Source organism: Mercenaria mercenaria, chromosome 11 (genome assembly GCF_021730395.1).
Source record: "Mercenaria mercenaria strain notata chromosome 11, MADL_Memer_1, whole genome shotgun sequence".
Classification (NCBI taxonomy): domain Eukaryota; kingdom Metazoa; phylum Mollusca; class Bivalvia; order Venerida; family Veneridae; genus Mercenaria; species Mercenaria mercenaria.
Genome location: NC_069371.1, coordinates 5668112 through 5682611, shown reverse-complemented (window position 1 = coordinate 5682611; position 14500 = coordinate 5668112). Strand labels below are relative to the sequence as shown.

Genomic DNA, 14500 nt, shown 5'->3' with positions numbered 1-14500 from the left:
TTTGTTTTAAAGAAGGTAAGGTAATGTTGAACGAAATAATCTTTTCTTATGACAATAAAACAATTGGGCCTAAGAAATGATAAAAGTTGTAAAGTGTAATTTATATGCATGACTCTTATTTCATTTTAGATAGTATTGTAAAGCAATGCACAGTGACCATGCAAGCAGTAAACAGGTACCGGATGATCAAGAACGCTCTACTGGGAAAGGATTGAGCAAATGACAGTCGTCCTTTGTTTTAGGTCATAGTAAAAATCAATTCACAGGAAGGAAACAAAATGTTTAGCATTAACTCAATTGGCGTTAGGTACAGGAAATATAGTTAACCATGACCACAAAGTTTATTTGTCATTAAAAAACACATTTAAAATTTAAACGGTGTTACTTGCAACCTGCCTAGGCTTGCTATTAGGTAGTGCCAAAATTAGTGGATTTTACTAAGATGTTTTTATTTCTGGAATATGGCCCTAGGGTCACATGTGTTATATAAATGAATAAAGGAATTTGAAAATCATTCACCCATCAACTCACAGGGAGAGTTTGATATTGTGGAGAACAGTTTACTAAGATTGTAATATCTCCCGGAAATATGGCTACGCCTGTCACATTTACATAACTTAAAGGAAAAAGGTTTCAATACTTCTTGTGCCACCTTCAAAAGGATAGGGATATTTTTGTAATGTGCTCGATTGATGTGGTCCGTTACCGAATTGTTAAATCTCAAGACGTCATGATAGGATCATGAAAGTTATAGGGAAGTTGAGAATGCCATGCATAACTACATTTCATTTGAGGTCAGTATGTTAAAGGTCAAGGTCACAGTGACCCTGAACAGTAAAACGGTTTCTGGATGATAACTCAAGAACACTTGGGCCTAGGATCATGAAAGTTGATAGGGAGGTTGGTAATGACCAGCAGATGACCCCTATTGTTTTTGAGGTCAGTATGTTAAAGGTCAAGGTCACAGTGACCCTGAACAGTAAAACAGTTTCCGGATGATAACACAAGAACACTTAGGCCTAGGATCAGGTAAATTGATAGGGAGGTTGGTTATGACCAGCAGATGACCCCTATTGTTTTTGAGGTCAGTATGTTAAAGGTCAAGGTCACAGTGACCCTGAATAGTAAAACGGTTTCCGGATGATAACTCAAGAACACTTGGGCCTAGGATCATAAAAGTTGATAGTTAGGTTGGTAATGACCAGCAGATGACCCCTATTGTTTTTGAGATCAGTATGTTAAAGGTCAAGGTCAAAGTGACCCTGAACTGTAAAACGGGTTCCGGATGATAACTCAAGAACGTTTAGGCCTAGTGTCACGAAAGTTGATTGGGAGCTTGGACATGACCAGCAGATGACCCCTATTGACTTTGAGGTCAGTATGTCAAAGATCAAGGTCACAGTGACCAGGAACAGTAAAATGGTTTCCAGCCAATAACTCAAGAACGCTTGGGCGTAGTATCAGGAAAATTGATAGTTAGGTTGGCCATGACCAGCAGATGACCCCTATTGATTTTGAGATCATTAGGTCAAAGGTCAAGGTCACATTTGCCAGGAACAGTTAAACGGTTTCTGATCTTCTTGTCCAAAACCATAGGGCCTAGGGCTTTGATATTTGGTATGCAGCAAAATCTAGTGGTCTTCTACTAAGATTGTTCATATTATTTCCCTGGGGTCAAATATGGCCCCTACCCGGGGGTCACATGGTTTATATAGACTTATAAAGGAAAAACTTTGAAAAACCTCATGTCCAAAACCACAGGGCCTAGGGCTTTGATATTTTGTATATGACATCATCTAGTGGTCCTCTACTAAGATTGTTCAAATATTCCCCAAGGGTCAAATATGGCTCCGCCCTGGGGGTCACATGTTTTACATAGACTTATATAGGAAAAAAGGTTTGAAAATCTTCTTGTCCAAACCACAAAGACTATGGCTTTGATATTTTGTAATGTAGCATCATTTAGTGGTTCTCTACCAAGTTTGTTCAAATTATTCCTCTAGGGTCAAATATGGCTCATATAGACTTATATAGGGAAAAACTTAGAATCTTCATGTCCATAACTTACATCATTCAAAGTTGGACCACATGTATAGTTTTGAATGGCAAGATGAACCTTGACATGAGTTGACCTTGATCTTGACCTAGAGACCTACTTTCCCATTTCTGTAGCTACAGCCTTCAAATTTGGACCACATGCATAGGTTTGTGTATCGAAAAAAAACTTTGACCTTGTTATTGACCTAGTGACCTACTTCCACATTTTTGAAGGTACAGGCTTCAAATTTGGACCACATGCATGGTTTTTTGTTCCAAAATAACATTTTACCTTGATTTTGACCTAGTGACCTACTTTCACATTTCTCAAGCTGCAGCCTTCAAATTTGAACCACAAGCATAGTTTTGTGTACTGAAATGAACTTTGATCTTGAGATTGACCCAGTGACCTACTTTCACATTTCTGAAGGTACAGGCTTCAAATTTGGACCACTTGCATAGTTTTGTGTTCTGAAATAAAATTTGACCTTGATTTTGACCTAGTGACCTACTTTCACATTTCTCAAGCTACAGCCTTCAAATTTGAACCACATGCATAGTTTTGTGTACCAAACTGAACTTTGATCTTGAGATTGACCTAGTGACCTACTTTCACATTTCTCAAGCTACAGGCTTCGAATTTGGACCGCATGCATATTTTTGTGTTCTGAATTGAAATTTGACATTGATTTTTACCTATTACCTACTTTCACATTTCTCAAGCCACAGCTTTCAAATTTGGACCACATGTACATTGTTTTGTACCAAAATGAAATTGACCTTGATTTTGACCTTGAGCTAGTCTTGAAATTTGGAACATTTAAAAATGGCTCAGTGGATGGCACCAAGATCACTCTGCAATCTCTTGTTAGGTTAATAGTTTAAAGGTCAAGGTCAGATTAAACCAGATGGTAGAACTTTTGTTTACAGTGAGCATATAATTTCTGTTCCTTGTGCAATTACTGAATGCATCAAGGGGGGCATTTCGTGTTCGACGAGCTCTTGTTTTAAAGAATTATTACCAATGGTTATTTTTTTGGCAGAATATTGTGTACTACAGTATCTGTGTGCATTATACAAGTTTTCACATGCAATCAGAGTTGAAAATTCTGCATGTTATATACACTTTAAGTTTATTAGAAAGTTTCAGCATTAATTTTCTTAATTCTTGAGCTTAAAACAATGATTTTGTTAGAATATTTGGAAATATTGGATCTGACTTTTAATCATAAGGTCATAAAATTATAAGGTCCAAATTTCAGTGAGAGCAGAAATTGTCTGGGTCTAAACAAAAAAAGTTGTAACAAGTTTAGGTTTCTGCTGGAACACATTCTTAATCTTTGTTTTCAGACCTCTTGTTGACCTTATCAAAGGTAGGAATGTCCGGGTACAGGTGAAGGCTGCTAACGCTCTAGAGGCCATGGCAACCAATAACTTCAAGTGCCAGAAAGCTTTCCTTGAACTTGATGCACCTAGAGTTCTCATCAAACTCTTAAAGGTATACTGTTGCTATGGCCATTGCATTTCTATAGCAACTTAACTTTGCTCTATATTTGATTTCTGTAGTTAGTTTGACATTCCGTGAGATGTCGTCAGAACAGTTTATTTCAAGGAAAAATCGTTCCTGATCTTACAGCATGTATGCTGATCAGTACATCTTCTTATCTATTACTGTTGCCCTATGGAACTGCCTGTCTCAGCATGCTGATCAGTACATCTTCTTACCTATCACTGTTACCCTATGGAACTGCCTGTCTCAGTATGCCTTAAATCAATCTACACTGGAGGACTTTAAGGCTGTTCTGGCTATCATCCACTGTAGACATCCATCTTTGTTCTAACAGCTTTTAAACTAGGAACAAAGACATACTTTTAAATGTAAACAGTCACCCATTTCAGCTGCCTATGTACAATATTTTGCCGTGCCATAGGTACTTTGTAAAGTGAGGTGATCATTACAGGGGATGCTGATGATAGGTCACATGTTGTTTGAATTCAAACTGAAAAAAAAACAACCTGCAAATTATTATTGGTTGCAGTATGATATTAATTTGAAAATGAAACAAATGCTAAAAATAGGTCAGTGTTTACTTCAGAGTTTGAGAGTGTGCATTGACTGAAAAGTACATTAAGCTAATATGTTGCTTGCTATGCCATATATCAAAGTTTACATTTTATATCTTACTGTTAATGCGTAGCAGCAGTATATATATTATTCTTGATTGAAATTATTTACAGAATATAAGTGTTGAGGTGAGAGAACAGGGTGCTTGTGCTCTGTGGTCTCTGGCTGGACACACCAAAACTCAGGAGAAATATATTGCAGAGGTAACAGGGATTACACATATACACCAGATGTTGTTGGAGCCGACAGAGAAACTGCTTACTGTTGGTAAGTTATGCTTGACAGAATAATTGAGTCATCATGTTGAACAGGATCACTATGTTGCTTGCTAGTATTTACTTCATTAATACGCATATTCTTCTTCAATCTGACTTAAGTACTTGATCTTCTAAACGAAGATCTGAGAACGACCTATTCACATACGTCTTCTGTATATTTTGGATTTCCAGTATTGTTATTTTTATTTTCACAAATCTATTTTTATTTGAACCAATCAGACGACTTGTTCGAATGTCAAAGAGTAAGAAAAATTTGCAGTAAGTCCGGGGCTGGAACCCGGAACCTCTTGCTTACAGAGCAAGTGTTCTCCTGACTGAGCTAGCCAGCAGTCTGACATCTTATGACATAAGAATTGTAGATATCAAAAACCAAGGCTTTTTTAAGCTTGCAGAATGTTGTAAGTTAGCTTTTGATTGGCCAGCGGAAGGGTCGTCAGAACGAGGCTATCAATAGCTCGTGTTCAGATCCTAAGCGTAGCGTAATAGGAGATGTACTTTAGTCAGATTGATTCTTCTTTCCCTTCATGTAAGTGTAAATCTTTAATATTATGTATCCCAGTCATTTTATATTCGGGTTGGATTTTGATGAAATTTCACAAGTAATGAGCTATGAAGTGTACATGCCTACATGGTCATTATGTCCTGGTGTTTTGACATTTCATTGAGTTATTGTCCTTTGATATGTTCAATATATAAAATGTTGTCATTGCAGTTTCTTCTTAATTGCTGGTATTCTTCTGTTGAAACTGTCTGGCAAAGAAAAGTATAAAGACAACATTCATATAGTGTAGCCATTTACTGGTCCTTTGTTTTTTCTCAGAGTTACTGCCCTTTAATGATTCTTCCATAATGTAACCTTGTCATTACCTCTTCAACTAAACATTTGATTGGTTTTAATTGAACTTCAAGGCCATGATAGCTGCAAAGGGTTGTTGTCAGTGTTCCATTAAGATAATTTTCATGGAGTTTTTGTCCGTCCATTATTTGTTTGCCCGTCAAAACTTGTCACACTAGTTCACTAAAGCTCCTTATTTATAATAGATCAAGACACAAAATAGTGTTATAAGTTTACATATAAGGAGGTGTAGGGATAGAGCATCAGACACTTGATCTGGTGGTTACGGGTTTGAATGCCAGTGTGAGCTTAACTTGACTTGGGTCTCAACAGTCCCTTGTCAAAGCACACAATGTATTCATCAAATTCCAAGATGCATGCATCAAGGATAGGTAACATAAGCTGTGAGAACTGTTTTTACAGTCAGTGTAAAATTAATGGGTTCAAACTTTCTGGAATAGTTACATTGGTTTTATGTATTGATATTTTTCAGGATGTATGATGTGTATTGCGCTTGGTCGGGAAAGTATCGAGAACCAGAACAGACTGTCACAGGCAGACTGCTTCTCACAACTTGTTAGGCTGCTTCGTAGACATAAAAATACTTCAACTAAAGTTATGCTGATGGTTATAAAGGTGCTTGGAATACTCTGTGTTGGTAAGGAGCTTTTTTCTGGGTTGTATTTTTAGTTTATAAGCAATATTTCAGCTTGTACACAAATTATGATGTAAGAATTTGAGATATCTAATGATAGTTGCCTCTGGTAAAATTAAAGATCTTTTTTTCAATAAAAAATAAAGTATACTGAAGTTGCGAATGTTACATTGCTGTTTAAAGCTAAAGTATCAAAGATTTCTAAAGTGATTTAAAATTTATTTTTGCGTTCTATTGTTTGTGAAGTTTCAGGGAGGTAATTACCTTCAAGTTGTGTCTTTTTTATGCTAGATTTAGTTCCCTTTACCCTAACTCTCTTCATTTAGGTGTGGCATACAGAAATAACAAGACAACACAGAACAAGATTGCAGAGGAAGGAGCCATACCTCTACTTGTACAACAGCTGAACTCCCCACTGTCTGAGGAGGTCCAAGTTGAGGTGGGTACAAGTCGGTTCTCTGTATTTTTTTGTTGGTTTTTGTTTTCTTGAGTTTTAAGTCCCTAAGACACAGTAGCTTTACAGCTTTACAGGTGGAGGAAGAACTCAGATACCACTAACATTATTTCAGGCAAGTAGATGGGGATAAGGTAGGGAAGAATCATTTTTGCCAGTCCCTCTTGATAGTATTTGACACCCTGACTCAAACCCTGAACAGTGAGGCACATGATTCAAGGTCAGTGACCTTAGCCACTTAGCAGTGAATGTCCCACATCATTTCACACTTCTACACAATGTCAATGTGACTAACACACAATTTACTATAATCATTTGTCACAAAAAAAATTGATGTGCAGAATTTTATGGCGAAACAAACAGTAATTGCATGTTCTATCAGCTGCTTTGACATGGTATAAATCCCGCACGATAACTCAGATGATAACATGTTTGATAATTATGATTTTTCTTCTTTAAAATGTTTCAATACAGAAAATATTTTTGTATAACGTTACAGTATGCACTTAACTTCTATCATTGACAACCTTTTTGAGTCCAACGATGCATGAGAACCATAACAATCAAACAATAATATAAACATGTTGTTGTTTAAATTAACATGTGGGAGTAGTACAATCACAAAGTATAATGTTGACTTAACAACTGTCTGTTTACAATATCAACATTAAAAAAAGCTGTTTGTTTTGACAAAGGGGAAATTAATTCATTTGTCATTGAAGTATTGTAACTCATTAAATTCATATGATGTTGTTTAATTTTAACTTTTTCATTACAGTAAGCCAAACTTGAATTCATATATAGCTTATTAACAGCAATATTACAAGAATAATATGTTGATATTAAAGATGGTACAAATGAGCCATTATTTTCAAAATAGTTTTATACTTACAGGTTGCAATCTCCCTTGGTTGTATCATACTGAGCAATACCAAAAACCAGGACATGTTGAATGATGAGCCAGACTTCAAGTTTGACGTCCTTCTTGACTTACTCAAGTCAAAAAATACAGTAAGATCTTTTACTCAACATGTCTTCAAATAGGGCTTTAATGATACTTGGAACTGTAAAGAAACCCACAAATTACTGGGAAATATTCACATAATTAACCCTTACTCTGCTAAATTTCTGTAATGAACTAGTCTATCTTTCAATTTGGACAGTACCAAAGTACCATTAACTGTTAAAAGGGGTGCATACCTAAAAGATACTGACTGAATGGCGAACAGTGCAGATTTTGATCAGACTGCATGGATGTGCAGGCTGATCATGATCTACACAGGTTGCAAAGGCAGAATCAATTGTGTTCAGCATGATAAGGGTTAACACAAATTGTATTTACAAACTTTCTCTGACATATTGTTTTTCTTTATAACTGACACACTGTAGCTTGTGAAAGTAGTATGTATGATGTATGAACATCAGTATAATATCTTAACCAAGATAGATAACTAGCTGCATTGTTCCATTGGCTCTGGAGTTATTGCCCTTTAATTAGTAAAAATTGTCTGCTCTCTCACATGAGTACTCTGTAGTTTGATCCAGTGTTCCCCAAACTTGATGACAATGTTTATGGGCATATTATCCCTGGCCAAGTCCGATTACCAGCTGGATATTCTTTGTCCCTGTGAACTTGTGGCCCTTAAATAAGTTGAAATGGAGAGTATTGACAACTAGTCTGATCAATCAGTAAAAGTATTTTGAAAGTCAAAAGTGCTTTACTTTGATGGGCATGTATTACGACAGTTTGCCACACTTTTTAGCTCACCTGTCACATAGTGACAAGGTGAGCTTTTGTGATCACCCTTCGTCCGTCGTCAGTCGTCAGTCCATCCGTGCGTCCGTCAACAATTCCTTGTCTGCACGATAGTGGTTTCATCTATGATTTTATTTTAACCATACTTGCACACAATTTGTATCACCATAAGGTCACGGTTCCTTTTTTGAACTGGCCAGATCCCATTATGGGTTCCAGAGTAATGGCTCCTGAAAGGGCCAAAATTAGCTATTTTGACCTTGTCTGCACAATAGCAGCTTCATTTATGATTTGATTTTTACCAGACTGGCACACAACTTGTATCACCACGAGATCTTGGTTCCTTTGTTGAACTGGCCAGATTCCATTATGGGTCCCAGAGTTATGGCCCCTTGAAGGGCCAGAATTAGCTATTTTGACCTTGTCTGCACAATAGCAGCTTCATTTATGATTTGAATTTAACCAAACTTGCACACAACTTGTATCACCATAAAATCTTGGTTCCTTTCTTGAACTGGCGAGATTCCATTATGAGTTCCAGAGTGATGGCCCCTGAAAGGGCCAAAATTAGCTATTTTGACCTTGTCTGCACAATAGCAGCTTCATTTATGATTTGAATTTAATCAAACTTGCACAAAACTTGTGTCACCATAAGATCTCGGTTCCTTTCTTGATCCGGCCAGATCCCACAATGGGTTCCAGAGTTATGGCCCCTGAAAGGGCCAAAATTAGCTATTTTGACCTTGTCTGCACAATAGCAGCTTCATTTATGATTTGATTTTAACCAAACTTGCACACAACTTGTATCACCATGAGATCTTGCTTCCTTTCTTCAACTGGCCAGATTCCATCATGGGTTCCAGAGTTATGGCCCCTTAAAGGTCCAAAATTGGCTATTTTGGTTTTTGCAGCCATATAGAGACTTCATTTATGGTTTTATTTGCTACAAACTTCCAAAATATCTTCAACAACAATAAATCTTGGATTCCATGACAAATCAGAGTCAATCGTAGGTTCCAGAGTTATTTTATATCTGATTACCTCCCCTGATTGTAATCAAAATGGATTTATATCAGTAAGTACTTACAGGACTTATTTGAAATTTCATTATTGTTATTAGATGGACAGTGACAATCAGGGTAGATAACTATGGACTGGTTTTATGTCAAATTACCTCCCTTTATTTCAAATTAAAATGGGTATATCTTCATAACTAATGAAGATACTGATCTGAAATTTCATTTATGTCAACAGATTTATTTGGCAGATCCTTCTTTTGTTCACTTACAATATTAATTTTTTTAATTACTTCCCTTTTACGTTACTATAAATAGCTTATTTTTAGTAACTTTTTTATTATTGGCCGTAGGGAAAAACCAAGACCACTTTTCTGTGGTACAACATGGATGGTACCTCCAATTTTTAGGTGTATTTTGACACATCTATACCTTGTAAGATTTTTTTTTTCTTTTTGGTTAAATTTCTTCCCTTTGTTGTTCCTGTCCTTTGGACTTTGATATTTTACTGAAGACCTTCTTGTCCTCAAGTGCAATGATAACAGGTGAGCGATATAGGGCCATCATGGCCCTCTTGTTATTAATTATTTTTAACTGTCGTGAGTCTGCTATTACTTTGCTCACTTGCCTTCTATGCTTTCAAATCATTTTTAGCTCATCTGATTTTTTGAAAAAAAATGATGAGTTATTGTCATCACTTGAGCGGTTGTCGGCGTCGGCGTCGGCGTCTGCGTCGGCGTTGCCTGGTTAAGTTTTATGTTTAGGTCAGCTTTTCTCCTAAACTATCAAAGCTATTGCTTTGAAACTTGGAATACTTGTTCACCATCATAAGCTGACCCTGTATAGCAAGAAACATAACTCCATCTTGCTTTTTGCAAGATTTATGGCCCCTTTTGTACTTAGAAAATATCAGATTTCTTGGTTAAGTTTTATGTTTAGGTCAATTTTTCTCCTAAACTATCAAAGCTATTGCTTTGAAACTTGGAATACTTGTTCACCATCATAAGCAGACCCTGTACATCAAGAAACATAACTCCATCTTGCTTTTTGCAAGAATTATTGCCCCTTTTGGACTTAGAAAATCAGTTTTCTTGGTTAAGTTTTATGTTTAGGTCAGCTTTAATCCTAAACTATCAAAGCTATTGCTTTAAAACTTGCAACACTTGGTCACCATCATAGGCTGACCCTGTACAGCAAGAAACATAACTCCATCCTGCTTTTTGCAAGATTTATGGCCCCTTTTGGACTTAGAAAATATCAGATTTCTTGGTTAAGTTTTATGTTTAGGTAAACTTTTTCTCTTAAACTATCAAAGCTATTGCTTTGAAACTTGTAACACTTGTTCACCATCATAAGCTGACCCTGTACAGCAAGCAACATAACTCCATCCTGCTTTTTGCAATAATTATTGCCCCTTTTGGACTTAGAAAAATCATTTTCTTGGTTGAATATTATGTTTAAGTCAACTTTTCTCATAAACTATCAAAGCTATTGCTTTAAAACTTGCAACAGTTTTTCACCATCATAAGTGGACACTGTACATCAAGAAACATAACTCTATCCTGCTTTTTGCAAGAATGATGGCCCTTTTTAGACTTAGAAAATCATGGGTAGGACAATATTTCTATTATACAAAAAAAATCAGATGAGCGTCAGCACCCGCAAGGCGGTGCTCTTGTTTGATAGATTATATTGTTAAAAGGTCTGTTTATATTTTTAAAATTCAGTTATAAACATTATATAGGAATAATATACAGTGATTTAGCCAGACCCCAAAAATGCACTGAGGCTAATTGAAAGAGGTTCCGAAAAGTACTTTTGCAAAAATATTTTATTAACATTATCAACCATTTCTACAAACACACTGAGGCAGTCTCAGTTGGTTGGCTTAGTTAAGTCACTGAGATAATGTTACATGGTCAATTTTTTTATTTGAAATGCTAGTTTTTGCGTGCAAACATCAAAGTTTAATGTAAAATTAGTTTGTTCAAGTTAATGATGCAGTTTTCTGTCATGCATCTTGTGTATTTTTGGTTTTTATTGCATAATTATGCATTAAATTATTCTTGTGTGCTGTCATGCACCATGTATGTTGTTGATTTATAGTGTAATGGTGCATTCAGTTAGGCCAGCGTGCAGTTTGAAAAGAAATTAAAATAAAAGAAAGAATTTGTTTTAAATGCAAGGTCAAATTACCTTTCACTGGTGATCACTTGATCTTAAATTTTTGCATTATGAGCTCACAGAAAAGATATTGCACCAAAGCAAACTTAATTTTATTATGATATGCTTAGAAACTGAAGTGGCTTACATATTGTTACAGGACATCAGATTACAGGCTGGTATGGCGTTGACTATATTTGCCTTCAACAATACCCCACAACAGTATGCTATACGTGAGGCAGGTGGAATCAAGTATTCAGTGTTTGAACCTTTCATCGATTCACTGGATGAGTTCCATAACTGTTATGCAGCTTTCCAGGTAAAAAGGCAAATGTTTAGCTAACCTGTGCAATGAGTTCTTATGTTGACTTTTTAAGATCGTTAGGTGTCCATCATCCTTAATTTTTCTAAAGAACATCTACTTCCTACTTAACCACCAAGCAACCTGCAACCAAACTTTATGGAAATGTTCCTTAGGTGGTCTCCAAATCTCTACCAAATTCTTTGAAGTTTTTATGATTTATTAAAATACATGCCAGCCAGATGCTGGGCTAGTTTTGTCTAAATGGCTATATTGAGAACTTTGAAAATCTCACAAACTGCTTGTCTGATTTTATAATAATTTCATAGCAATGTTCCTGAAGTGACCCTCTACCAGAATCATTCAATCCAGCATTGAATCTCAGATGAGTGATCCAGGGCCATGATGGCCCTTTTGTTATTGTAAGGAAATAGCCACTTGTATATCTAAATACAGAGAGCAATAGTGAAAAATATAGGACTTTCATAACCAAGTGTTCACTGTTGCCGACTTAGAACCAGTTGTCATCCATTGCTGTATATATAGGATCCTGTTATGAGAGTGAGATGTCTGGCTTGCAGGAGGTCAGTGATATAATAAAACTAGGATCAGTTGTTAATCTCATCAAGATGACATGCAGGTCACTGGGTCCAAGGTGAAGGTCACACTTGAAGGTCATGATAACAACATTTTATTTTTCCTGTATGAAAGTGGCACCTGGGGGTATCAACTGCTAAATGATAGCTCTGATTTTTTCTGTTTCAGATTGTGGTACTGGCTCGTGTGATAGTAGACCGTGACCAGGTGTCACTTACTGCTCAGGGTGTCACGTTACTAGTAAAGAAATTATCATCAGAAGATGATAATGTCATAGTATTGGCAAGCAGTCTTATCTCCAGTCTCTCACACACACGTGCCGGCATTCCTGATGCCATGGTAACAACTGGGGCAATTGACGAGCTTGTTGAGAAATTATCGTCTCCAAATGAACAAGTTCGTAGCGCTGTTGCTGTAGCACTAGGTTACCTGACGTTTAACCGGACAGCTGCTAGACTGCTGCTTAGTGCATGTAGAAATACTCCAGGACTACATAAAAAATTGATGGATAATATTGGGAAAGATGCAAAAATCAGTGCAGAATTTATAGAAGATTTTAAACGGGCAAAGACAGTGGGATTACCTTCTCAGTGGTAAGGTTATATTTCTTTATGTTACCCCCACTGTTTTCTGTACAATATTTCTTTTAACAACTCAAAGGTTATAATTCCCTCCTCGGTGGCTGCATGTAGTAATCCTGCAGCATCTGTCCATTAGTATGTTCATTCTTTTGTTCATTTGTCCCTAATTCATATCCGGTTTGTAACTTTTTCATTCATGAAGGGATTGTAATTTAAATATGACTTAGCGCATAAATTCCCCATAATGAGAAGATCATGCGTCATGCTTAAGACCTGGACCCATAGCTCAAAGGTGAACATCACATTTGGAAGTTTTATACTTGGTCAGCTAGTCAAAAACAAAGTTACTAGGTCATATAATTGAAAAACTTTTTTTAGTTCTACCTGATTAACATAAAGCATAGACAGAATATGTTTTGTAATGAAATTTAGCTTAGATTGGATGCTAGGTTACCTGGGATAAGAACTAGGTCAGGGAATTGATACGGGGCTTTCAAGGCCCTCTTCACTTCTGATTAAAAGTCATGTGTTATTGGCCAATGCAGGTTGTGTATGTGGGTTAGTAACTTGCAAGTTATGGCAGTAGGCCAGATTGAAATAATTGTCAGACTGTTAATACAAAAACAAAAACTCTTTAAAATAAGTCATTTAAATAAAGTTTTACTGTGCTTTAATTTAATACAGTTCATTACAACATAATGTTCACACCCATTCTATAAAATTACATGGAAAAATTAAATAGATGGCAGATCTTGCTCATATTTTTGGATGGAAATGTGTGACTTTATAGCCAAAATGGGCTCCCCCGAATTTTCAAAAATAAAGGAAATTCCATGGAAAAGGCAAGACCAGTTTACAGGATTTAAGATTGAACCCTTGACTGATGGTAAATGGTAGAATTTGGAATGCAGAGTCCTTATATACTGTTCATGGCTAAATATTGTCCTTTAAGGATTGTTAAGAATACAGTTTAATATCCCATAAACTTGTTTTGCCATTCTATCGATTTTGCACTTGTTCTTTGGATGTCCGTTTTGGCCCAAGTCACTTATGATTCACTCCTTTTAAATGCTTTTTTTTTATATTGCTGGTCTAAATGATATGTTCTTTCCAGTGGAAGAAAGAATGAGGATCAAGATTGGTGAATTGTAAATGAAATTGCATGATGTTATAAGAAACATTTGAATCTGGCTTACTGCTTCATAATTGCTTCATATTATGCATGCAGCATTTATTCTGTTCTTATAGGTACAGGCCTCCTGCAAGTCTCTGTATTGATTTATTTACCAGCATTTCTAAGGTTTTCCCTCCATTTTTGATGACCTAAATTTCTTACAATTTTAATATTTCCTAACCGATACGTTGTTTTGCTGATGTCAGTCAGTCTGTCTGTCTTGGTCAGTTTATAGGCCATTTGATTTCCATTCTCTTGAGCCGACAGTGGTCAAACTTCAGAGCGGTGGTCTAGTGGATAAGGTGTCGGCCGCTCAATCCAGGGGTCTCGGGTTCGAGCCCCACTGGGGTCACGACCATGCCTTCTCATATGACACCAGGGGCCTCCGTGGCCGAGTGGTTAGAGTCGTTGACATCAAACCATTTGCCCCTCATCGATGTGGATTCAAAACCTCATTTGGGGTGTAGAATTCTTCACGTGAGGAAGCCATCCAGCTGGCTTACGGAAGGTCGGTGGTTCTACCCAGGT

At 36.6% G+C, this 14500-nt stretch overlaps 1 protein-coding gene across 1 annotated transcript in view; it reads left to right on the top strand.

The window, feature by feature from the left end:
• Positions 1-14500, top strand: part of LOC123532440 (ankyrin and armadillo repeat-containing protein-like) — a 92903-nt gene that overhangs the window by 67692 nt on the left and 10711 nt on the right. The window contains exons 15-21 of the mRNA XM_053518370.1: positions 3388-3535; positions 4276-4429; positions 5769-5933; positions 6257-6369; positions 7279-7395; positions 11480-11638; positions 12386-12810. Coding sequence (XP_053374345.1) covers positions 3388-3535; positions 4276-4429; positions 5769-5933; positions 6257-6369; positions 7279-7395; positions 11480-11638; positions 12386-12810 — 1281 coding nt within the window. The remainder of the gene's footprint in view (positions 1-3387; positions 3536-4275; positions 4430-5768; positions 5934-6256; positions 6370-7278; positions 7396-11479; positions 11639-12385; positions 12811-14500) is intronic.